Source organism: Globicephala melas, chromosome 2 (genome assembly GCF_963455315.2).
Source record: "Globicephala melas chromosome 2, mGloMel1.2, whole genome shotgun sequence".
NCBI lineage: Eukaryota > Metazoa > Chordata > Mammalia > Artiodactyla > Delphinidae > Globicephala > Globicephala melas.
In genome coordinates, this window is record NC_083315.2 from 7,105,491 (window position 1) to 7,133,241 (window position 27,751).

Here is a 27,751-nt window from a genome sequence, read left to right on the forward strand (position 1 = left end):
TAGAAAATGCCTACTTTCCCCGTCTGTGCTAGGATTACTCCTACAGACCCTTTAAGACTTGGACAGAGGCTCACCTCCAGCCAAGCCTCTTTCTGGGGCTTCTCCCCCGCCCCCGAATGTACTCTCTGCTCTTCATATGTGTTCTTACACCTAGGAAGGAGGAGAGCATCCATCCTCACCAACTGCCCTCCTGGTTTTCCCCCCCCTCATTGGCCACTCTTCACTCCCCCTTCTGGCTCCCTGTCCTCTATCCAACCTAAATGCTGGGGTTCCTCAAGGCTTGGCCTTGAGACATTTCTCTTATGCTTTTTCCCTAAGTGACTGCCTCAATTCCCATGAACTTAAATATCTTTATGGTTAAGATTCCCAACTTTTTGTCTCCAGCCCTGACCTCTACTCCGAATTCCAGACTTGAATATCCACGGTGTCTAGCTGACACATCCACTTAGGTGTTAAACAAACATCTCAAATTGAACATACCCCTTATTTACCTGGGATAAGTTCCAAGACCCCCAGTGGATGCCTGAAACCACAGATAGTACTGAACCCTATATATACTATGGTTTTTCCTATACATACATGCCTATGATCAAGTTTATTTTACCAATTAAGGGATTAACAACAATAATAGAACAGTTATACTGTAATGAAAGTTATGTGAATGTGGTCTCTCTCAAAATATCTTGTATGACTACTCACTGTGTTCGTAACTATTGCAGTTTGAGGTGCGACAGCAAAACTAGCACAAATTTCTTTTTCCTATTTGTTTTTACTGAAGATGGTGGCAACCTCAGCATATGACTTTTTCCCCTTTCCTTGCTAAGTCAAGAACTTTCACCCTTTCACTTAAAGCAAGTACTTTATGGATTCTCTTTGGCATATATGAATTGCCAGCATCACTCCTCGTGTGCTCTGGGGTCATTGTTAAGTAAGATAAGGGTGACCTGAACACAAGCACTGTGATACTGTGACACTCAATCTGATAACCCTACGGCTACTAAATGACTAAGGGGCGAGATACGCTGGACAAAGGGATGATTCATGTCCCAGGTTGGCCAAGATGTCATCATGCTACTCAGAACAGTGTGCAATTGAAAACTTATTGATCATTTCTGGAATTTTCCATCTTGTATTTACAGACCAAGGTTGACTGTGGGTGACTGAAACCTCGGAAAGTGAAGCCTTGGGTGAGGGGACTAACTGTACTCATAAGAGTACCCTTGATTTTTGCCTCCTGACCTGGCCTTCTCCACGCTAGGCCCATGAACCATCTCATCTCCATACACTGGCACCACCTGCTCAGGTGTTCAAGAAGTAAATCTAGTCGTCACTTCCTATCCTCATTCTCCAAATTAATTCCATTAGCGAGTCGTGTCAGTGCCAGGTCCAAAATACACCTTGATTCTGCCCCTTTTCTCTATCACTACTGCTCTTAGTACAGGCTGTCATTTCTCAACTGGAGTCCTGCAAAAGCCTACGTGGTGTCACTCCACTATTGCTCCCCTCCAGCCCATCTTCCATACAGCTGAAAAAGTAGCCTTAAACCGAAGTGGGACATGTCCTCCTTCTGCTCTAAGCTCCCAGTGTGCCTGGAATACAACCCTAACCTCCGATGGCCTACACAGCCTCGTGGGACTGCTCCCTGAGCCTTACTTTGTGCCCCTCTCCCTCTGCTTGCTGCTCTCTAGGACTTGTTTCACTGATTCAGAAATCTGCACTGTGCATCTATGTGCGAGGTACTGTACGAGGTGCTGGGAATATAACAATGGACAACCAAGAAACAGACCCTCTCCTCAGAGAGCTTATATCCTTGTGGGAGGAGCAGATAATAAACAAGGAAATAAATAACTTAAGGCAGCTCTAAATTACTTCCTAGTTCAGAGGACTCTCTCTCCCCACGTGGCTGGGTCTCAGCTTAAGTGTCACTTCTTCAGAGGCCTCTCCTGGTCACCCTGTCTAAAGGAGATATCTTTGGTCTTCTATTCTTTCTCCTTTGCACTCTTAAGTGCACTTATCGAAACTTGCAGTTATCTTGTCTGTTTTTTGGGTCTTGATCAGTTTCACTACAAATTTATAGAATGAATGTATTCGACTCTTCTGTAAATCAATTGTTTCCTTTGTTTTTCTGGTTTTGGATCCCATTAATTCCAGAGGACAGATGAGGCCTTGTGTCTTCAACACGCATCACTGTGCCTACTGTCTAGAGCAGCAACTCTCAATGTATGGTACAGGGACCCTAAGACCCTTCCAGGGCTCTTAAGTTCAAAACTATTTCACAAGAATACCAAAATGATGTTATCTGCCTTCTTCACTCTCCTCTCACGAGTATATGAAGTTTTCCAGAGGTTACACAACTTAGATATTGAAACAGATTGAATGAAGAAGCAGATAGCAGAAAAGAGCAATCTTCTTAAGCCAGACATTAGAGAGATTTGAAAAATGTAAAACAATACCACTCTTGCCACTAAATTTTTTTGAAAAGTTTTTTCATAAAAATGTTACTTATATTAACATTTTTTATTTAAAAAATGATTTTAAAAATATCTTGGTTTTAATTTCTACATGGTAAATAACAATGTATATAACGAATACACACACAAGTTAGGTTCTCAATAATTTCTAAGAGTGTAAAGGAGTCATGAGACTAAAAAGTCTGGTAAATCCTGGCTATAAATGAAGAGGGAAATAAAAAGGCACTAAGAAGCATACACCAGTGTCCTCAAGAAAAAAATTAAAATACAGGATTATGCCTCCATATCCCAGTTTTTTTTCATAAAGACCACTGAAAATATATTTCTGGAGGGATATGGAATGTCTCCTTTCCCATTTAAACAGAGTTTCTTCTTCGAGAGGCAGAGAAGAATAGTAGAACGGACACCAGAAAATGTGAATTTAAATTAAAAAAAAAAGGGGGGGCACATAATGTGCTTAGGATAGTAAGCAATCAGAAAAAATTAAGTTTACCAAAAAAGCACCTGAGTATTACTTCAAAATCCACCATTTATTTGCTGTGAGACCTTGGGAAGTTATTTAACTTCTCTGAATCTATTTCCATATCTAGAACACAGAAATAGGGAACTCCCGGGCAGTCCAGTGGTTAGTACTCTGGGCTTTCACTGCCAAGGGCCTGGGGGTTCAGTCCCTGGTCAGGAACTAAGATCCTGCAAGCCACACAGTGCAGCCAAAAACAAACAAACAAACAAAGTAGAACACAGAAATCATACATGCCACAGTACTCTCTCTATTGCAACTACTCATGTGGTAAAACCACAATTTAAAAAGGAAAAATGAATTAAAGCAAATTAACAGCAGTATTATTATAAATGTTACATGGTCACTCAGTTATTTTAGAAATCCTGGCATTTTCCCATAGGACTTGTTTTTGTGCTCTGATACTTTTTTCAATCTTTCTTTTTTTAACTTAAAAAAATTAATTAATTAATTTTTTGGGTTGCATTGGGTCTTTGCTGCTGCACGCGGGCTTTCTCTAGTTGCGGAGAGCGGAGGCTACTCTTTGTTGTGGTGTGCGGGCTTCTCGTTGCGGTGGCTTCTCTTGTTGCGGAGCACGGGCTCTAGGTGCACGGGCTTCAGTAGTTGTGGCACGTGGGCTCAGCAGTTGTGGCTCATGGGCTCTAGAGCGCAGCCTCAGTAGTTGTGGTGCACAGGCTTAGTTGCTCCGCGGCATGTGGGATCTTCCTGGACCAGGGCTCAAACCCGTGTCCCCTGCATTGGCAGGTGGATCCTTAACCACTGCGCCACCAGGGAAGTCCCTCAATCTTTAAAAACTCTTTGCGATGAAATATTTTGTGGCTTCCCAAGACTTTCATAGCATTACATATACTGTGAATATATTATGTATTATTATATATCATATTGTATACAGGCATTTCTTTCTGTATTTATATTTGGCTCCGTCCTTTAGACAATGTCAGATATGTAAATAGGCAAAATTATAATTTGACATAACATTCTGCTGGTAAAAGCACTCAGGTGTTTAAACATATATGAGATACTGCAAAGATAATTAGAAAGTGATTGAAAAGATTATCAAGATGCTCACCAAAAATATCTTAACAGTTGTTACTCTGGGTGGTAGAATATAGGATGTTTTATATTATCTTCTTTTTAAATTTTAATTTTATAATGAACATGTATAATCAGAAAAATGTTAAAGGTATTCTCACCTTAAAAAAAAAACTAGAAAATTTAATTGGCAAATCTTCCGTAAATTTAGAAGAAAAAAAAGAAAACTTGTTATTTGTGGATACAAGAAAATTTGGGAGTACAGTTGACTCTTGAGCAACACAGGCTGGAACTGTGCAGGTCCACTAACAGGCGGATTTTTTAAAATAAATAGGTACTACAAGAGCTCCGCGGTTGGTTAAACCTATGGACGTGGAACCACAGATATGGAGGGCTGACTGTAAAGCTATGTGTGGACTTCAAACTGCATGGTGGATCGGCACCCCAACCCCCAAGTTGTTCAAGGATCAACTTTATATTTCACTGAGCAACAGAGCACTTTTGATGACAATTTCAAATTTGGTATGTTTGGGGGAAAAAAAACGTGCAAAGATGACCAATAAAGAAGCAGTGGTATTCCTTTCTCTTTCTACGGTATTTCTAAACAAACCATAAAATATGCAAAAGTTGTATTTACTGGCCATTGTCCTGTAGGATACAAAGATGACATTGTTATTTTTTCTTCCATGTAATTCACTTATTCAATAGACATTTACTGAACACCGATGTTCAGGGATTATTCTAGGGGCTAGGACATGATGGTGCCTAAAACTTAAGAGTCTCTTGCTTTCACAATGCTTAATAATCCAGTGGAGAAATAAGTAAATAAGCAGTCAAATAAGTAAATTATTACATGGATATGGAAGTAAAGAGAAATCTTGAATAAATCCTTATGATATTTTATTCTATAAGTTTCAATAATCTATTTCAGGGGTTGACAAACTTTTTCTGTAAAGGGCCAGACAGTAAATATTTAAAGCTCTGTGGGTCACACAGTCTGTTGCAACCATTCAACATTGCCATTAGAGTGGCAAACAACCACAAACAACACATACACGATTGAGTGTGGCTATGTTCTGGTAAAATTTTATTTACAAAGATAGGTGTGGGGTAGGACAGACACATTGCCAATAGTTTGCCAACCCCTGGTCTAAAGAGCTAACAGTAACTACAAAATAAAATCCTACAGCACTTTTCCAAAGCATAACTGAAAGCATTTAGATGTAGCAGTTCAACTAGTTCAGCTGGTATCTTCCTATTTTCTGAAAATACTTAATGGCTTATATATAATTATTTTATTTCAAAGTTTTTGTAACTTGGGAAAAGATCATAAAAGATAACTAAGTACTCAGCCTTAGTCAAAAGGATATACCTTTGAGGCTCCCTCTTTGTGGACTTAGACTCATACCTTAATTTTCCTTGTGTTTCTGTCAATAATTTGATGCAGAATAATAATAAAAAATTTAAGTTTGGTTTCTGCATCTTTAGAAATAGAAGATTACTGCCATCTAACTCCATAAAAAGCAGCTATAATAATAAAGCACATCCCAAAGCTTGAACAGGTGGAAAATAGCACAGTTTTAAAATTTTACTGAGTAAAGATATTTCTTCTCAGTCTGCTGGGAAACAAGGAGAGAAATGAATGGAAATCCTCTCTTGGTAATAAAATCTAGAGTCTGATGTACACAGCTCACCTTCAAGCTCTCCCCTCAATACAGGCAGATTACTTGTCTTGTTTTACTAAGAGAATAATCTTTTTCCTTAGTAACCCACTGAGTATTCTCAATGCACTAGTCAACATTTTCTGGTGAACAGAATGTGGCTAGCCCTCTCTTCAAAATAAAAAAATCTTTCAATTTCAAATGAGAAACATATCTGTTAGAGGGAAAAATCAAACTTAACATAATTGTAAAAAGAAAAAGTGCCTCTCCCCTATTTCCCTCCACCAAAGAAGCCACCGTTAAAAAAGCGTCTGGTGTTTAGTCTTCTATACTTTTCTCTACATATGTCACATGCATATTTATAAACAATTATTGAGTTTAGTTTTTTCTTTTAAGCAAAAATGGTACCTTACTTTGCATATGGCTCTGCAATTTTGTTTCATTTAATATCAAAGACTTTTAAATTGTTCTTAGTTACCTAATAAGAATTAACAAACGACTTCTTAAAATCAGAAGTTCTAAAGACAGAAACAATTTTAAAATGCAACGTTAAATTTCTGGTAAAGTTTCCTTTAATCCACTCAAACAATTTAATTCTAAATAGCTCCATGGTAGTAAAAGTTCCTTGTATTTCTCACTAATAAAGGAAATCTTTAATGGAAAACAAAAAAAAAAAAGGTTGCAACACTTAGCAATATACTGTAGTTAAAATAGAAACATAAATCATACAGTTCATTCAAAAAGTATTTTAATATAAACATCATTTATAAACAAAACAAATAATGTTGATATTTTAGTTCTAAAAACTTCGTGGTTTCTCTCAAACACTAAGATGCCACCTCAATAGTGATTGCCTCACATTTTCCGGTCTCTTGATCTGTGCATGTCACGTGTAAAGATCCATCCCTAAGCAAACAAAAAATATATAACAATTCATAAGCTCAATATATAAAAACAGATAGTCCTTAAGAAATTACTTGAGGACTTTGAGTAAACAAGAGATCATTTTACTTTTTGAAAGAAGAGCATTAAGAGATAAAGAAGAGACACAACTTTATGTCTTTACATTTAGAACCGTATGCCATAATTAGGTAGTTGTTCTTAAAAATTTCCTCCTAGATCACTGTGATTAAAAGTTGTATTCCTTGAGAACCCATGATGATAAATACCTTAAGCTGAAAACTTTATGCAAGTTCAAGAAGTATCAAGCTGTTTTCAAGCCCAGGCCATGGCAGACCTACCCTAATGAATTCTACATTTTGGCTAATTATGGTTTATGGAATGAATTGTCCTTAATGTTAATTTGGAACTGATTTACTTGTAACACATAGTATTATGGATGGACTGTTGTTAAGGAAATGATAATAGCTGGATTTAATTAGTAATTTATTTTCTACAGATTTCCTGTTGCAATATTGAAATAAACTTACCCTTTCATAGGACAAAAAATCAATTATGTAAATCTCAGAAAATTATATTTAAAGTCGATGAAAATTATATCTCAAACTTGCATGGACCAGTTTTTTAGGTTGACTACACCCATAATAATCGAAGAGTTCATAAAAAATTCAGAGTGCAAATGACCTGAGATATACTTTTCTTTGTAAATATAGTAATTTTACAGGGCAAAAATTTAAGTTACTGATAAGATCTTTATAAGTTTTTAATAAATGATTTTCCCAGAATGACAACAGGTTAAGAATCAATAAACTAATAAAAAAGGTCAAGTCTCAAAGCAAATTTTCTTAACATCAGAAGTAGTTTAATTTTTCACCTTTTCATAGTAAGAACAGCTAATATGTCACGTAATCCATTTTCTTTTTTATCTAAATCCTGGAGTACAACCTGTTTAGGCAAAAATAATACAACGATGATTTAGTACTTTGACATATTAATAAACTGATGCATCAATTATTCCAATGGACTAAATCTTACTCATTACTGAAATGAACCTTTTAAAACAGGGCCGTTTTCAATTCTCCTACCATTTATCATAATTTGGAAAATAGAATTAAGCTTTCTTAACTGACAACATGTCTCCTCTAAAAAGAGGGCATGTAAGATAACTAATATATTTAATATATTTGTCCCTCTTAAATGTCATGTCCTAGATTACGATGATTATTTATATGAAGTACTGTTTGTCTGAGAAAATAAAGACTAAAAAAAAAAAAAAAGAAAAAAAAATAAAGACTGCTTTTCTTTTTGGTAATTGCACCATTACAGTAACATGTAAATTACATTTTGGTAAGCCTTTTATATATACTTTAAAAAATTCAAATATTTTAAATGCACTTGGAAAACCGATTTAAAAGAAATACATGTCGAATTCTTTTGTACAGCTAAGATTACACTTGTAAGTAAGAGATACTAATGAATTTACTATAAAATTCCTTGGTTTCCTAAAGGAAGGTATACCAATAGACCAAGTTTGAAAGTGACTTTTCAGATTTTGCCAAAATCAAGTTTTATGACCTTAGGTAAGTACTAAGTCTACTCATTTGTAGAATGAGGAGGTTAGAAGAGATGGAATCTCTAGAAGATTCTCTTCCAAATAAAGTATTATGTGACTAATTTTTCTCTTTCCAGCATCTGTAAGTTAGGATGTAGTGACAGTAGCTGTAGTGTCTCAAGAGTAGTATGTGGAGAGAAAAGGTAAGAAGTGTACCAGAGAGGAATACTAAGACTTCCACCTGAGTTTAGAAATCTGGTGCACGGGAAAATGCTTTTATAGTGACATACCACAGAAAGATCTGGCGGAGCTTTGAAACCTTTACTAGTTGAAAGAGCCCTTCTCCAGTAGATCCTAAGATGTTAATTCTGAGGTGGAGCCCAGACATTATGTGTGTGTGTTTTCATTATCCTTTTGTTGAAATTAGAAGACAGATATAAAGCTAAAGATACTATACATTCTCTTTTGTTACCTACATTTGTTTTATTTTTACTGTAAAAGTAATTAATCTTCATGTTCTGTTCTGTCTGTAAAAAATTCAGTATGAAGTGTTAAAAAGTAAAAAAAAAACCTTCTTGGTACCTTCAAATCTACCCACTGTCAAGTTTCCTCAGTACAGTCCAAATACCTATAGTTACTTTCTGCATCCACGCGTGGGTATCTAAATACACACACCTATCCAAACACCACTCCTTCACACACACCCACACTCTCAATCGTTTTACTTAAACACAATGGTACCATGCTGTAAATACAGTTCTGCAGTCCTTGTGTGTGTGCTTTAATGAAACTGTATTTCTTGGGCATGTTTCTAAGCAAATAACATGGCTCCACCTCATTCCTTTTAAAGGATGTGGAGGACCGTATCGTATGATATATGCATGCGGTATTTGAAAAAACAAACTTATCCTATGTCAGAGGCAGCATGGTATAATGGCAAGAGCATGGGCCCAGGAGTAAAACCAACCTGAGGCTAAATCTCAGCTCAGTCAAGAAAATAACAAGGTATTTACTACCATCAGCCTGTTTCTTAATCATCTATAAAATGCATATAAAAATGTCTATCTCACAGCATTTTGAGATTATGTTTGTAAATTGCCTAGTACAGCACACCTGGCATTTAGCAAACAAAGAAATGTCATTTCCCCTGCCACTGACCTTATTACCAAGGAGGGTTAAGAGCACAAAGACAAGCAGTAGAAATACAATTGTACTTTATCTTCCTCTAACTCTTTCAAATGCAATTGCCTATTTCTTCTCTCTTTCAAAAATAAATAAGTACAAGTAATCCATTCATAAAAATGTGTTAAATGTCCTATATGCATATTATATTGATATTAAACTGAGTCTAATCCAGAAGGAAAAACTAAACAGTTTCAAGTGATTAATTCATAGTCCAATCTGATGTAGTCACCTGTGCAAACTTGTTTTCCTCTTTTGCAGAGTTTTTCCCCTCAGACTCATAGAGTTCAAGACATACTGAGGATATACTTCCAGGAGCCTGTAACGTGTGTTGTCTTCGAGCTGGCAAAGGCGTCCCTGACGGAAACAGTACTTTGAAACTGTTGGCTCCTGATTCATCGACTCCCTAATAAGCAGGAAAATAATATGCACATCCTTTGATATCATTACAATGATAAAAAATCACTCCTATTATAAATTAATATATATTCCTTGTTGATAATCTGGAAACTACACAGCGGCAAAGAGAAGACAATAGAAATGATCCTTAATCCCAACCCACTTTATTTAAAAATAAATTGAAACATACACCTCTCTACTTGTATTAGAATCTTAAGCTTAAAAACACAGTTAATTAAGAAATTAACATATTAGATTAATACTAACTAAAAGAATATCAGAAACTCATTAAAAGTAAATTTATAACTCGAAATTTAAAATTTTTACCAGTACACAAGGTTTTATTTTAAAAACAGTACGTACGTAAACCTGTGGCAATAAATTTATACTACCATGGAAGAGTGAAGAGAAGCTCAACATACCTTAACTAAAATATCTTTGGCTGAACACTCTATCTTAAGAGCGTCCTCCACTAAAAGGTTTTCTTTCCCAATAAGGATTCCTGCTTCCATAGCTGCACCAATAGGGATAACTTCATCAGGAGGGACAGAATTGAGAAGCTCAACAGCTGGGAAAAGATCTTTAATCATTTGCTGTAGCCGTGGGATTCGAGAAGACCCTCCACAAAGGACAACCTAGAAAATAAAAATAATTTTGTTTTTTACTTTTAGAACAATGATTGTTTCTCAAAATTAAGTGTAACAGGACAAGTCATCTTCATCACATGAAAAGGTAAAATATAAGAAGCCCTATTTTAACATATTATTTTATGTTATACTTACCATATATACATATAAATATGTATTTAATACATTATAAATATTTAATGTACTGTTTACCCATAGCAACAAAATTTAAAACGAGGAGATCTCACCACATATTAGAAAATATAATATAATAAGATATATATGGCTCATGATGAATACTGGGCATATGAGGCTTAACCATAAATACACATTTGTATAGGAAATACTGTACTTAATACTTCGTACTGTTCAAGCATTATCTAAAAGAAGTGTTTACATAAATCACAGCATTTCTGTGGCAAAATAAACAGTGGCAATCTTCTCTATGTGAAAACTATGCCATAGATTTTGTCTTCACTGTGGAATAATAATTTTCTTGAGGAAAAAGATGTTTTTTATACAACTACGTTTTAAGCTCTAGGTACCACTTGATTAAATATGCACAAAAACTCCATATAAAATTGTCCCTTTATGAGCCTGCCCACACATCTAGTGCCCCAACTTTTATAGCTGCCACCCAAAGGATGGGCCCCCAGATCTCCAGCTCTGAGAGCCAACAGGGCTTGCATTCATGAGTCCCATAGGATGAGAGCAAACAAAGAAGCAGTTTTTAAATGGGCAAAGGAGCAACTCTTGCCCTGTGGCTATACACCAGGGTTCAGCACAGAGGGAGAAGGCAAGCATGCCCATCTCCCAGCTTCTCCCTGGAAGGGTGTGACTGCATGCTTTCCCAGCTGCTGCTGCCTGAGGGTCCAGTTTCTAATCAGCCTATATCTAGGTGCTGCCTTTGATCTTCCTCTTTTTTTGATCATCATCACTCATGATGGTCTTGGCACACCCTCAAATACTGAGAGCCACCAAGAACACAAATGGCAGCTTAGACGGGCACAAAGTTTTGAGAAGCTACCAGGAACTCAGGTAGGGCTGACTAACAAGGTTCATCTCCTATACAGGACCAGTCTGTCAAAACTGGAAGAGGTAGCAGTTTTTTGTTTTTTGTTTTTTTTGAGGTAGCAGTTTTATGTAAAGCCCAGAAACCAATACAGAGAGTCTAGGAAAATGCAGATACAGAAAAATATGTTCCAAACAAAATAACAAGATAAATTTCCAGAAACTGATCTTAATGAAACAAAGATAAGTGATTTACTTGATAGAGTTAAAAACAACTAATAAAGATGTTCAATGAAGTCAGGAGAGTAATGCAGGAACAAAGTATGAATTTCAACAGAGATAGAAAATATAAAGTACCAAAGAGAAATCATAGAGCTGATGAATACAGTAACTGAACTTAAAAACTCAATAGAGGGTTTCATCAGCACACTAAATAAAGTGAAAGAAAGGGTCAGTGAATTTGAAGACAGGGCAGAGGAATTTATTCAGAGGAGCAAAAAGGAAGAAGAATGAAGATACATTCAGGGACTTACAGAACACCAGTAAATGGACCAATATATGCAAATATAAGGGTCTCAGAAGGAGAAGTGGGGGGGAGAGGGGGGCAGAAAACTTACTCAAAGAAATTACGGCTGAAAACTTCCCTAATCTGGGGAAAGAAACAGCCAGATCCAGTAAGCCCAAAAAGTACCAAATAGGATGAATCTAAAGTGACCCACACTGAGACACATCATAATCAAATTGCCAAAAGTTAAAGACAGAAAGACTTAAAAGCAGCAAGAGAAAAGCAACTTGGTTAGATACAAGGGAACACCATTAAAACTATAAGTGGGTCTTGCAACAGAAGTCTTGCAAGCCAGAAGGGAGATATTCAAAGTGTCATAAGAAAAAAACCGTCAGCCAAGAACACCCAATTCAGCAAAGGTGCTCTCCAAAACTGAAGGAGAGATGAGTGTTTTCACACAAACAAAAGCTGAAGGAGTTCACCACTACTAGATTGGCCTTACAAAAGATGTCAAATGGAGTTGTTCGAGTTTAAACAAAATGCTAATTAATAAACATGAAAACATATAAAAGTATAAAACTCACTGGTAAAGATAAATATAGTTAGATTCAGAATACTCCAATATTGTAATGGTAGTGGGTAAATCACTTATAACCTTAGGACAAAGGTTAAAAGACAAAGGCATTAAAAATAACCATAATTACAATAACTTGTTAATGGATACACAAAAGATGTAAACTGTGACATCAAAAACATAAAATGTGGGGAGAAGGAGTGTAAAAATGTAGAGCTTTTGTATGTGTTTGAAGTTAAGTTGTTGTCAGCTTAAAATAGGCTATTTTAACTGTGTAAGATGTTTTATATAAGCTTCATGGTAACCACAAAAGAAAAATCTGTAGTAGACACACAAAAGGTAAAGAGAAAAGAATTAAAGCAAACCACTACAGAAAGTCATCAAATCATGAAAGAAGAGGACAGGAAAGAAAGAAATGAACTATAAAACAGACAGAAAATGATTAACAAAATGGCAATAGTAAGGTCATACCTATCAAAAATTACTTTAAATTACTTTCTACACACTACAAATTACTAGATGAAGAAATTAAGAAGACAATCTCATTTACAGGACTATCAAAAAGAATAAAATACTTAAATAAATTTAACTAAGAAGGTGAAATATCTGTACCCTGAAAACTGCAAGACTTTGATGAAAGAAACTGAAGACACAAATACATGGAAAGATATTCCGGGTTTATGGATTGGAAGAATTAATATTGTCAAAATGTCCTTACTACCCCAAATATTCAATGTAATCCCTATCAAAATTCCAATGGCATTTTTCATAGAAATATAAAAAACAATCCTGAAATTTGTGTGGAACCACAAGAGACCCCAAATAGCCAAAACAATCTTGAGAAAGAAGAGCAAAGCTGGAGGCATCACACTTCCTGATTTCAAACTATATTACAAGCTGTAGTAATCAAAACAGTAAGGTATTTGCATAAAACAAGTCAAATAGATCAATGGAACAGAACAGAGAGCCCAGAAATAAACCCACATATATAGGGTCAATTAATTTTCAATAAAGGAGCCAAGAATATACAACAAAGAAAGAAGAGTCTCCTTAATAAATGGGGTGGGGAAAACTGGATATCTACATGCAAAAGAATGAAACTGGACCACTATCTTACACCACACATAAAAATCAACTCAAAATGGATTAAAGACTTGGAGTAAAACCTAAAACGATAAAACTCCTAGAAGAAAACATAAGGGGTAAGCTCCTTGACAACGGTCTTGGCAATGCTTTTTGGATTTGACACCCAAAGCAAAGGAAAGCAAAAACAAACAAGTGGGACTTATCAAACTAAAAAGCATGCACAGCAAAGGAAACCATCAACAAAATGAAATGGCAGGGCTTCCCTGGTGGCGCAGTGGTTGAGAGTCCGCCTGCCGATGCAGGGGACACGGGTTCGTGCCCCGGTCCGGGAAGATCCCACATGCCACGGAGCGGCTGGGCCCGTGAGCCATGGCCACTGAGCCTGCGCGTCCGGAGCCTGTGCTCCGCAACGGGAGAGGCCACAACAGTGAGAGGCCCGCGTACCGCAAAAAAAAAAAAAAAAAAAAAAAATGAAATTGGCAACCTATTGAATGAGAGAAAATATTTGTAAATCATATATCTAAAAAGGGGTGAATATCCAAAATACACAAGAATCTCATTAACTCAATAGCAAAAAACCAAATAGCACAATTTAAAAACGAGCAAGGGACCTGAATAGACATTTTTCCAAAGAAGACTTACAAGTAGCCGAAGGTACCTAAAAGGGTGCTCAACATCACTAATCATTAGGGAAATGGAAATAAAGATCACAATGAGACATCACTTCATACCTGTTAGGACGTCTATTACTAAAAAGACAAGAGATAACAAATATTGGTGAAGATGGAGAGAAAGGAGAACACTTATACGCTGTTGGGAATGTAAACTGGTACAGCCACTATGGAAAACAGTATGGAAACTCTTCATGAAATTAAAAGTAGAATTACCTTATGATCCAGCAATCCCACTTCTGAGTATATACACAAAGGAAACAATCACTATCTCATAGAGATATCTGTACTCTCATGTTCACTGCAGCGTTATTCACAATAGCCAAGGTATTTGGAAACATACTATGGAAAGATCATAAGTGTGTGTCAGTGGATGAATGGATAAAGAAGATGTGGTACAGATATACAATGCAATATTATTCAGTTTAAAGAAGGAAGTCCTGCCATTTGTAACAACCTGAAAGAACCTGGAGGGCATTACACTAAGTGAAATGAGCCAGACAGAGAGACAAAAACTGCACGGTATCACTTATACGTGGAGTCTAAATTAAAACAAAACAACTCATAGAAACATAAAGCAGAAAAATGGTTGGGGTTGAGGGGGTAGGGAAAATAGGGAGGGGATGGTAAAAGGGTACATACAAACTTTTAGTTATAAGATGAATAAGGTCTGAGGATCTAATGTATAACATGGTGATTACAGTTGATAATATTGTGTAGTATATTTGAGATTTGCTAAGAGAGTAAAACTTAAGTGTTTTCACCTCCTGCAGAAAAGGTTAATATATAAGGTGATAGATGTGTTAATTAACTCGATGGTAATAATAATCCCTGCACAATACATATACTAAATCTCATGTTGTATACTTTAAATACCTTACAATTTTATTTGTTAATTATACCTCAATAAAGCTGAATAAAATAAAATTGCTCCTTTATAAATATTTTAATTTCCTCCTTAATTAATACGTTTAACACTTGTAAGTCCATGGGTATGCAGAATATTGAATATGTTCTCTCAAGGAGGGAAATCATCAATAATCACTACTAATTTCAGTCTATATACGGATGTTCTCAAAGCTCCATGTGGTGGAGAAGATGAGCAACTGATGAAAATGAGGCCCCGCTCACATCAGCCGTGAAACGAGGAGGGAGACCACGTTCCTCCGCAGGTAAGGGCATGAGGAACATCAACTCAGGGTTACAAAGAAAAAAGAAAAGCAGGTTTGCCTCGGCAGAGTTCTCCCAAAAGTCTGCTTTGGAGGTAAGTTAAAAGGAAAGTCTTCTCTAAAATGTCTGATACCAGGTAAATACCATGAGAATAAAAATGGAGGTTATGCCTTTTCATGAACTTCTTACAGTCAACATCGAAATGCTTTATAAATAAGCAATAAGTGGTGCTGTGTTAAAACAAAAAACAAAAAAACCCTGGAAAATCTTGTTTTTTGGTATTCTCATTTAAAGGGTAAAAAGTACTAATAGTGTGTCATTATTAATGCTGGCAGTAACCGGAAAATTTTAATTTAAATAAATTCTTTAAACATTTACTCTGTAGTCTGATTTTCTTTTGCAAACTTAGAGGAAAATTGAAAATATTATAGATTATTCTGAAAATAAAGAAAATAGTAAAATCTATCAGAGCCTGTGGAATAAAACCAAGCTGCTAATGAGTAAAATGGTAGTTAATTTTTTTTTTTTTTGCGGTACACGGGCCCCTCACTGTTGTGGCCTCTCCCGTTGCAGAGCACAGGCTCCGGACGTGCAGGCTCAGCGGTCATGGCTCACGGGCCCAGCCGCTCCGCGGCATGTGGGATCTTCCCGGACCGGGGCACGAACCCGTGTCCCCTGCATCGGCAGGCGGATTCTCAACCACTGCACCACCAGGAAAACCCGGTAGTTAATTTTTTAGTTAGGGAAAAAATGAAATAAATTAATTAATGTTCAAAATAAACATTTATAAAAATAATAAAAGTATCCTGGAAAGACTGGAAGAAATAAAGTGCAAACCAGAAATAAAACAATTAGAAAAGAGAAATATATCACCTGGAAAAAAAAATCTAAGAAAGTTTTTTTTGGGTTGTAGTGCCAGGAGTTGGGAGCAAAAAAAAGAATAAAACAAATATCTACAAAACCTAGGAAGGAAAAAAAACAGATAAACTCAAAAAGAAAAAGATAAATAAATAAAAAGAGAAAAATCGGCCAGTTTTAATTTAAATAACTTCCTTATACTTTAAAAATTTAATATCAAAAGCTACGTAAAATTAAAAATTACAAGAACATTATGCAAAGTTGTATGTTAAAAGTTTAAATCACTATGAAATAGGTCTATAAAATACTTTAATTCAAAATTGAAGCAGGGGCTCCCCTGGTGGCGCAGTGGTTGAGAGTCCGCCTGCCGATGCAGGGGACATGGGTTCGTGCCCCGGTCTGGGAAGATCCCACGTGCCGCGGAGCGGCTGGGCCTGTGAGCCATGGCCACTGAGCCTGCGCGTCCGGAGCCTGTGCTCCGCAACGGGAGAGGCCGAAACAGTGAGAGGCCCACGTACCACAAAAAAAAACAGAACAAAAACCAAAAAAACAAAATTGAAGCAATAAAAAGAAATTATGAAAGTTATAAATATATTTCAAAAATTAGTTTCAGACAAAATGTGTTTATAGGCAAATTCTTTAGAATTCTTGCGGAACAGAGATTTTATGTATTATGCACTAACCTGGAATACTTAAAAAGATGAAAACGTATTAAATTCCATTTTATAAGCACCTGATAGCCTTGAAACAAAACAGTAAAAACAAACAGCAATAAAACAACACGTTCTGGAGTAGAGGTTGCCAAGTAGCAACTTGCAAATTCTATCAAGCAAGCTATATTTTCTCTCTTCACATAGTGTTTTCAAAGGTTCTGCATTAGCTACTAACATTGAAACATTAAAAAGTCTGATGGTAAGCCCTAGTTTTGAGAGTCTGTTAAAACGCCCCGGGTTCCAACAGCACTGGCCTGCATCGCTGGATGGCAGTGACTGGTGGGGAGCAGCAGCTGCCCCTTCTGGGCTAGAACAGCTCCTGGTGTGTGTGGCCAGCCCACCACTACCACCCGTGGCCCTCCCACCAGCTACTGGTCCTTGCCAATTACAATCCTATTTGTGCTCTTACTTTTCTTACAGCAAAGAGTTCAACGTGAAACTCTTTACTCTCTAAACCCAGTTCTCAAACTAGTAGGAGAATGAAAGGAAGATCGCCAGGACTGTGTGTCTCAGGAACAATGGTTGGGGGACATACTTCTCTTTGGGAGAATGGTATGGTACAGTGAGTCTACTGTACTACATGGCATCTGGGCAGCTTAACTGTGGTGTAGGGCCTAAGATACACATACTGTTATTTTTATGTGCGGAAAGAAACTGACCTTCTTTTATATCATCTTTGGGAAAAATCCCAGCATCAGTGCGTTGGATAAGATTGGGGCCAATGATGTGCTTACGACTGACACTGAATTCCATATAAACACTACCGATACTTTGGTCCCCGTAAAGGATTTGATTTGCTTATTCCTAGAGAAATGAGTATTTTGGAAAACTCACAAGGCAAGGGATTTGGCACACTTTCTTATGTTGAACTTAATTTACAGCTATGAAAGTGATAACTTAAAATCATATTCCCACAATGTGGAACTGAAGGCTGACTTGAGAATTGTACATCTATCTTTGGAGTAGTCATGCGAACCTATTTTGTGAGTTGATATTTTTCATGACGAAATGAAATGAGCTTGGACCCTCTCTCACACTCTGCCTTGGGTTATGAAGAAAAGGAAGGTACTATCAGCCTACTTCCTGAAGAACATCGTGCATGATTATGTTACCTTGGAATAAAGGGCAACTAAAGCACCGGATGTCTTGGTTTAGAAGGTACTGTTCTGAGTAAACGAATTAGATATATTGTGATATTTTGTCATTCTAGGTAAGTTCAAGCACTTTAAAATCCCCTATTTCTTGAGTATGTCTCAGGAGCTTTTAAAAGAGAAAAGCAGCCTTTGCTTACAAAGTTATACAACCTTAAAGAGCAGGTCATGCTGTGTGGACAGAAAAAAAAAGGAAGGTGGGGAGAGGAAGGGTTAGCAAAGGTCTGAGCATTGGCGCCAGCTTCTCACTCGCTCATTGCTTGAGACTCAACCATGTGCCTCTGGCTCTCCCTAAACGGAAGCCTTGGGGACATACCGATAAGCCATGGTCCATCTCATCATCCAGGAAGAAGAGAACGAGCTGGAGGCAAGAAGCTAAGGCACTTCTTTAGACCAATGCAACCCAAAGCACAGGACCATTCCCCTTTTCAGTGTCTGATGTTAAAAGGGGTTACGTTATTCAGACAATATGCATAAGGCAGGAAAGTTCGAAATAGCCCATCTCATTTCTGCTAACTTAGCATGAACAGCATGAAAATGATACATGAATTATCACAGAAAATTTAGTAATATATCAAAAGAATATTCCTCATAACCAAATAAGATCTATCCCAGGAATACAATGATAGTTCCATATTAGGAAATTATCAATAATTCATCAAATAATTTGAAGACAAATATAAAGAAAACCATAAGGCTGTCTTGCAGGTGTCCGAAAGCAATTGTAATGACTCAACACCTATTTCATATTAAAACACCTTTAAAAAGAAAAAAAGAGAAATGCTCAATATGATAAAGAGAATCTATTTCAAACCAGTTACCAGTAATTAAATCTGTTGGTAAACAACTAACACTATTCCCCTAATAAAGAGAACAAAAGAAAGAGGTCCAGTGTCAACTAAAATATTCAAGGCCTGACCAAGGCAATCAAATATAAACAAGAAGCGAGAACAGGGAACTCTACTCAATACTCTGTAATGGCCTGTGTGGGAAAAGAATCTAAAGAAGAATGGATATATGTATATGTATAGCTGAGTCACTTTGCTGTATACCGGAAACTAACACAACATCCGTAAGTCAACTAAACCCCAATAAAAATTTAAAAAAGGGCTTCCCTGGTGGCGCAGTGGTTGAGAGTCCGCCTGCCGATGCAGGGGACACGGGTTCGTGCCCCGGTCCAGGAAGATCCCACATGCCGCAGAGCAGCTGGGCCTGTGAGCCATGGCCGCTGAGCCTGCGCGTCCGCAATGGGAGAGGCCACAACAGTGAGAGGCCCGCGTACCGCAAAAAAAAAAAAAAAAAAAAAAAGCAGCAGCAGCGAGGGGTACAGAGATGCAAGATAAAAGTATCACCAAACACGGATAAAACCCTCTCCCAACACCCACAGCCCACTCCAGCTACCACCCCATTTCCCTTCTGCCCTTTTAGCAGAACTTCTCAAGAGTTATTTATATTTATCGTGTCCATGGACTCACCTTCTTTTCTATTTAAACTCACTCCAGTAAGGTGTCTCCCTCCGTAACTCCACTGCAACTGCTTTTCCCAGTGATCTGGTCCCTTGCTCCCTCCTCCCACCCCCTCTGGCTCACTCGGTCCCATCCCTACTGCTACCCCTTAAACATACCAAGCTTGCTCCCCTCTGGCTGTTCCCTCTGCCTGGAAAAGCGGCAGAAATTCACCCAGTCTGTTCCTTCATTTCAGTCCCTGCAGGGCTCTGATTAAAAGCCATCTCCTTAGATGGGATTCTTATCTGCAAAATCACCCTCTGTCACTAGCTATGCCCTTATCCTGCTTTATTTTTCTTCATAACAGTTATCACAACTGGGCATTATTTTAACTGTTTCTTGACGGCAAAGACTTTATGTTTACTGCTGTGTCCCAAGTGCCTAGAACCCGCTTGGAACGGAGCAGGTGTGCTCAATAATTAGTTGTGTGTTAACTAGTAAATGGATTTGAATGCATGCCTAGGAAATTCAGAAGACTCCTTGAAAAATTATTAATACCAAGAATTCGTGAAGTGGCAGAGTATCAGATAAAGAGGCAAAACCAGTAAGTGTTCTATCAGCAAAACCAAATTAGTATTGATAAATAAAAGCAAAGAAATATCTCATTCACAACAGCCAGAGATCCCACAATTACGAAAACACATAACTCAATATAAGTATTAAAGAAGATTTGAACACAGAGAGATACCAACTTTGTGGTTAGGAAAACTAAATACTGTAAAGATAATATATCACTCCCCAAAATTTTATTGGCTTAATACAACTGCATCAAAATCACAATGGGATTTTTATCTAAGAAGTTGAAAAAATAATTCTAAAGGGCCCTGAAAAAAACCAATATGAATAAAAAGAATTTTAAAAAATTGCAACGTTAATAATGAGGGTTTACGCCTACTCAGAAAGTAAATTGCTTTTGGTGAGCAATCTGATAAATACTAAAAGCCTTAAAATTTGGGATTCTACTCACAAATCTTATTCCAAGGAAATTAAGGATATTAACAAAGCCACAAAGACTGCTATTTATAAAACCAAAATAACGTACACACTCAACACAAATAATTGGCTGTGTAAATTATGATACATCAATGCAACAAAATACTATGCAGGTATTAAAACTGCAGCTGAAGAGTCTGGATGCTTGGTAAAAACAGCGAGAATTAACTGCATCGGTATATCTACGTACCCTTCTACAAGCCCACTTGTAGACAATAAGGGAATTTAAGAAGATATAAATGGCAGAATAAATGCAGGAGAGAACTTGAGCTTGAGATTTCAGCAAATTTTGGAAGCTGAAAGGGAGAGAAGTAACTGTCTTAAAGCTGACGTGGCCTGAGATAACCAAAAGGGAAGCAAGATGGTTTGCGTCACAGAACCCAGAGCGGCTTGGGACTGCGAAGCACCAAAGGCCACAGGAAGCGAGGGCCAAGCCGAGGGGTGAAAGCGGGACACCGGGTGGACAGCAGCCCCGCCCGCATGCGCACGGGGCCAGCAGACCCCCAGACCTCAGCCCTGACCCATCAGCGCCTCCTGCCCCCTCAGACACGGGGCTTCGGCCCAGCTTGGGGACAGCAGGGGAGAGAGGGGAGCACGGTGCTGAACACACGGAGATAAAGGAAGTCTACCGTAAAGAAGAGTAGGAACCCTGACGCTCCCTGTCCTCAGAGATCAGCCGTGTCCTTCTCAAGCACTCGATGAGAGGATTCCTTCGGGAAAAACCAAATACTCCTAAGACTAGACTGCCCGATACTAGAGTGGGAAAGGCGATGGGCGTAAGAGTAAAGAGCGAGCACGAACTGCGGGGGCAGACTGTGAGCTCCAATCCCAGCGCCGGCACGTGCGTGCCAGCGTTACTTTAAGCAAAGCACTTAACCTCTTTGGAACCTTTTTAGTTTCCTCCTCTGGCAATGGAGATAGCGGTGCCTATCTCCTGATGCCTTTGTGAGGATTAAACGTGTGAATGACTGTAAAGCCCTCCCTCCATCCCCATAAGAGGATTATACTTACCGGCCCACTGCCACTGCCCGGAATTTGCAACCCCTCCATGCAGGTGGAGATTTCCCTGCCCACACTCAGGCCTGGCCATGTCTAGCTTTGGCCAAATGAATGTGACTACACTGAAGTACAACGTATCTAAGCAGAAGCTTTAAAAGCCCTGCACGTTCTGCCAGCTCTCTTCCTCTTTCCCCTCCACAGTGAGAACCGCACGTCCCAGAGAGCTGCTCCTTTAGCCTGGATCGTAGAAGGAGTAGCACGGAAAAGAGCCATAGCAGTAGACCTACGGCCACCTTCAGCTGCCCACGTGAAACACTAGCAAGAAAAAATTGTCTACAGTAGAAAACCAGTGAGACTTGGGGGTTGTTTGTTACTGCTGCAAGGTCAACAAACTACAGAGACAACTCTATATTTTTAAGTTCTCAAAAGCTTGTATTTTAGAAGTATCTGGAGAGTGAATCTTTAACAATATTCTTAATCCTAAGAATGTACTTGACCTCTAGTCAAGCAATTGAGGATCGTACCATTTGTGGTATCTAATGTGAGGGCTGTATGACCAGTTAATGAAGGAAGAGAACTCACATTAACTGATCATCTACAATACAGCACACCCTGTGCCATACATGATATTTCATTTAATCCTCATAACAACCTTATAGAGTAAGTTATACTTATAAGTTAAGTATTATCACCCTCCTTAATAAGAAGAGACAAGTAAGGCTCATGAAATTAAGTGATTTGTCTGTTCTGGAACAATCAGCAGTGTGAGCCTTCCAGTTCAGGTGGGTCTGTCTCCAAGTTCATTCCCTTCCACCCCTGCCTTGTACCACTCTTCCATGTGCCTTAATCTTTGTAAGCCACCTTCACCCTCCCACACACACACCCCCAATCACCTAGCACAACGCATGGCATGTTATAAGTGTTCAAAAAAAATACTTACTGAACTAGACTGAAGGGAAAACCTCCACCAAAAGACAAAAAAATGCAATTTCCATCTTACAGCATACAGCAAAATAGTGAAAATATAAAAACTTTCAAACTACAGCAAAAAGAAAATAGTATTAAATACACCTGAACAAAGATGGAATTTATAAACTTAGAAGCAGCTGAAGAAATCAGAGTAACAGACCAACAGATTTAAATAGATAAATAAATGAAACCTCAGTGTATCAAATACCCTCCTCCATAACAGGACCAAAGTTAAACAGTAAACTGCATGCCTCAAAAGAAGACTATAGTAAACAGCAGTTAATTTTCTGATTATATAAAGCATTTACACAAATACATTTTAAAAAATACTAAGATTTAATTGATCAAACAGGCAAAGGATATGAAATATTTACACAGAAGGAAACACAAGATTAAACATTATTTAATAATATTAATAATAAATATTTTTAAAGAATCCTATAGTACCCAACAAAATATAAAGTAAAAAATATCTTTTTTTCAACTACCTAATGGAAAATTTATCTTTAAATGATAAAACTCAGTGTCAGCAAGGTTACAGTAAAATGTCTGTTCTCATATATTGCTGATAAAAGTATAAGTTAATTCAACTCTCTTGGAAGGTAACTGAAGGTAAAAATAGGTTTAAGCTATTTATACTCTTTGACCCAATGATTTTACTATGGGACTCTATCCCAAGGAGTAACCTTAAATATGGGAAAAGATGGGTATCACTGTTCTGGGGAGGGGAAGACCCGATCTAGGAGTCCAAACAGAACAATGAAATAATCTACGGTGCTCTTCCTTTTCTAGGATATTGAGCCTATTTAAAATTGTGTTGATGAAGACTACACAGTAATATGGGCAAAGAAATTGATTATATTATTATTTAAGGAACATAGAATTCAAAATTGTGCATACAAATTAGACTAGTTTATTATAAAATAAAACACTACCTATTTTCTGAGTTTTCTTATATGAAAATTCCTTTATTAACAAAAATGAAAAAAATGTATATGTATTTTAAATGAGTAGAAATAATCTTGGGAGAAAAGAGAACAGTAAACAGTTGGAATATTTTTAAAAGTCTCAAAATCTTTTCTTATGCAAGCAAATATGCAATATTTCTCAGCAAGCAGAGAGAAGCAGTTTGGTGTACTGGTTAAGAGCAGACTTGGGAACCACACTGAGTTAAATCCTAGCTCTACCACTAAACACACAATTACCATGAAGTTACTTATACCTTTGAACCTCTGTGCCTCCAATTCTAAAATGGGGATAAATAATAACACCTACTTCATGGAGCTGTTGGTGAGCAATCAGCAAGTTAATACATGTAAAACGCTTAGAAGCAGTGCTTGACACATGGCAAATGTTCTAATATCTGTCAGTTTTTACTTACATATAAAAAAATATACTGAAAAGGAATTAGTCTTTTTTGCTAAGAAAATGAACATACAGAACTATGAGTTCATCAGAGCCATTAATCAAAATTTAATCAATGTCCTTCCTAATATAAGCTAAGAAAATATTTAAATGTATAAAAATATTCTTTCAGTACCAAGGGGCTGCTTCCTAAATTCCAAATTGAAAATTACTCCCAACATAAATAAGAAAATACAAAAGTATTACCTTGTTGATATCATCGGCTGTAAATCCACTTTGTTCTAAGAGTTCTCTGATTGCTTCTATACATTTATTAAAAAGTGGAGAACAGAGAAGTTCAAATCTTGCTCTGTACACACACACACACACAAATACACATACACACAGAGAAGACACAGAAAAAAGTCAAACAAGACATCTTTTTCTTGTGAAGGTTAATGACAAAAAACCTACTGTGATGAATCTCTTTAGAATAGGTTTATGATCAGAACAGGATGTTAAACACCCAGCAGTGCAATATCATGGGGTGAAAAGGTCTAGGTTATCCATCTACAAATGTATGAAGATGTTTAGTATTAAATTCAGATGGAAGATTATCTTACCCATAGCCTGCTTGTAAGCTTTCAAAACACCTAAAAATAAATACTCAGTGTATGGCATTTCTGACAATAAATCTATTGATCCAAATCAAACCACCATTTGGAAATTTTTGCTATTTTTATGTGTTAAAATTTTTAAAATTGTTTCTCACTACTTTTCTTTATAGTCTGAGCCCATGCTGCACATAGGTTTAGTTCTTTTGCACCGAGAAGCTTAAATGCTAGCAAATAAAATTACGAATTCTATTTCCTTCTTAATAAATTCTATTTCCTTCTATTTCCTTATTAATAAGCAAACATATACTGAGTACTTGGACAAACTTAGCACTAAGTTGATATAAAGACTGTTGCCACAAAAGAGATTTAAATTCAATTTAACAACTTTCTTTTAGATTGTAGCTTGAAATCTCTCTTAAAAGATCTAGAGAACTTTCTGGAGCCACTGGCTACATGAGACTACTGAGCACTTGAACTGTGGCTAATGCTACTGAGGAACCGAATTTTTAATGTTATTTACCTGTAATTAATTAAAAAGTTTAAACAGCCACAGGTGGCAGTGCTGACCTGGAGTCTTCGAGAAAGCCCAGGGAGATGAGGAAGCTAAACTACAAGGGCCAGATGAAGAGAGAATTTAACCACACAGACTCAGTAAAAGCCTAAAAATAATATAATACTGTAATTCTGGACAACTTCACTATGCTTCCAAGTCATCCATTATCTTGTTGGGAGGTTTAAATTGTGCTAACGGTAGCTATTATTATTCTGAGTAATATGCAATGCAAAATGATACGATGATAGGACAACGGCCTCCCTTGGACTTCCTGGGTGAAGGTGCAATCATTTGTAAGCAATGTTTTGGATTAAGTAAAAGATATGAGCATTAAAAACAATTTTATGCACATTAAACCTGTGTTTACTAAATGTCATAAAAGCTATTAAAATTTACAATGCTGCCAATGGATGACAGATCAAATAAAACCAAGAAAGGGATCAATCCTCAAAGTACTGTGATAGGTAACAGAACTCTGGAGTCAAAACTAGCTGGGTTTGAGTCCAAGGTCTGTCACTTATTAGCTGGATAACCTCGGACAAGAAATGAAACCTGTGTTTCAGCTTCCTCCTGTGTAAAGTAAGGAAAATAACAGTACTTACCTCATCAGGTTGTTAGGAGAATTTGAGAGTTAATACATAGAAAGTACTTAGAATACAGCCTGCCACACAGGGGTAACGATCAAGTTATAGTAACAACCACTGATACATGTGCAAGCCCCAGAGAGAACTAGGGACTATACAGGTGGGACTGCTATTCAGTAAGAGAAACTCGCAAATCTCAAACTTCAAGTCTTCTCTCATCTTTCTTTCAAAGATCTAGGAATTGTAAAACAATTATACCCCAATAAAGATGTTAAAAAAAAAAAAAAAGATCTAGGAAGCCCTTTTCACACACTGCTCTTTGTAGCTGTAAAATAACAGGGCAATCACAGCTGACATGATTACTTTGAGAACAGTTATTTAGTCTGACAAGAGTTGGACCCCAGAAGTAAAGACAGGAAAACTCCCCTTTTATAGAGGGCTAATAAACCTCAAATGAGCAAACGAAAAACCCAAAGTGAGAAAATTACACCTAAATGTGAATACACTTGAAAGTTTTTTGTTTAAGTTTTTTGAACTGCAGTTTTACCTGGACACATTGCAGTCAAAATCTTGACCTTTATACAATGAGTCAAGGAAACAATTGGCACTTCCCAAGGTTGACAAAGAATGTTTTGCAGTGTCAGCACTGTTCATCAGTTTCACCATGGCACGGGCATTTCCTCTCACGTCATGTTTGAAGGATCTAAATTAAAAATACAATCTTTGAAGTTTAAAAATTACTAGGTCATTTAGAATTTATTGTAACTAAAATCTGGATAATCCTTATTAGGATAACTATAAGCTCATGAATCAATATTAATACCAGATTTTAGTATCTCCAAAATATCTGAAGAAAATTCTCTGCATTTAAAGAAGTGTCTCAAGAAAAATGAATAATCAATATACTTAACACTTTGAATTGCTGGATTCTGTAATCACAATAATGGACTGTTGTGCTTTGAAGAAGTACAGGAACCATCATCTTTTTGCAGATGAGACAAAAGGAGGTTAAAGGAGATTCATGCAACTGGGTCAAGTCTCACACCTCACCCCTTACAACCACAGCATGATTATTGTTTGAAGGCACAAAATTATCTGTCCAGCAAAAAAAAAAAAAAAAGAACTAAAAGTGCTTCTTCAGAGAAATTTGAAACATAACGAAATACGTAAAATTTTAGTTCCTCTACCTCCAAGGGGAGTTAATTGTTAAAACTGCTTGCTAAGTGGTGATGTTGATGGCCCTGTTTTTAAACATGTTGAAAAACTGAAATCCGTAGTAAAATTAACACAGCCCTTCCTTGAGTTGGAACTCCTTCACAACAAAAAGCAGTATAGGTCTTCATTAAAGAAATGAGAAATTATCACTTTTTCAAGACTTTTTTTTTTACCCAGTTTAGTCAAACTGATGAAAATGCTATTTCAGCTTCTTTTTACAGTAGGAATGTCCCAAATATAACCTTTATATATTTGACTCATAATGTGCCAAACAGGATTAGAATTTTGAATGGAATAATTATATCCAGCAACAAAACTAAAATATTCCTTGTGGTAGTAGATTAGTAATAAAATAAACACTCTGCAAGACATTCACTTACTGGAATGTAACTATAACATAATCTTCTACACCTGTAAAACCTGTTCAGAAGGTAGTGAGGCCTCAGTGCTTTTACCCTCCTTCATCCAGACATAAAAGCAACCACTGAAGAATTGAGGAAAAAATCCAAGTACACTGCACTGGGCAGCTTGGCCTCTGCTTCCCCCTGTTTACCAGAACAGACCTTAGAACTTTAGACACAAAAATATCCAGCGCACTGGAAAAAACATGTCCTCCTTTGAAGGGCAATTTCAAATAAATTAGGAAAAAATTAAACCTGAAGTGAAACTTCAATCGAAATATATCATCAAGTCCCTTTATACTCACCTCTGAAACTCAGAAGCTAGGTACTGTGCTAAGGTTTCTGTGAAATGTGTACCTCCAATGTTATTATCAGTGTTTGTTGAAAGAACACGATATATTCCACTGTTAACTTCCATGACACTGATAGATAAGGATGTTCCTCCAAGTTTGAATACCAAAATGTTGCTTAAAAAAAAAGATAACATGA

General features: G+C 37.0%; 1 protein-coding gene across 4 annotated transcripts in view; it reads right to left on the reverse strand.

Annotated features, from left to right (window-relative positions):
- Window positions 1-2,982: 2,982 nt before the first annotated feature.
- Window positions 2,983-27,751, reverse strand: part of LOC115840027 (heat shock 70 kDa protein 14) — a 38,080-nt gene continuing 13,311 nt past the window's right edge. For 2 of the 4 annotated variants that reach the window (XM_030832438.3, XM_060292494.1), the window contains 7 exons: window positions 27,568-27,729; window positions 26,194-26,349; window positions 24,160-24,262; window positions 10,140-10,352; window positions 9,551-9,724; window positions 7,459-7,529; window positions 2,983-6,590 (listed from right to left, as the gene is read on the reverse strand). In XM_030832438.3, the coding sequence (XP_030688298.1) occupies window positions 6,512-6,590; window positions 7,459-7,529; window positions 9,551-9,724; window positions 10,140-10,352; window positions 24,160-24,262; window positions 26,194-26,349; window positions 27,568-27,729 (958 nt within the window). In that variant the 3' untranslated portion in view covers window positions 2,983-6,511. Of the gene's footprint in view, window positions 6,591-7,458; window positions 7,530-9,550; window positions 9,725-10,139; window positions 10,353-14,406; window positions 14,533-24,159; window positions 24,263-26,193; window positions 26,350-27,567; window positions 27,730-27,751 lie in introns of those variants that run through there. The other 2 variants (XM_060292500.1, XR_009560733.1) reach the window with 2 other exon arrangements.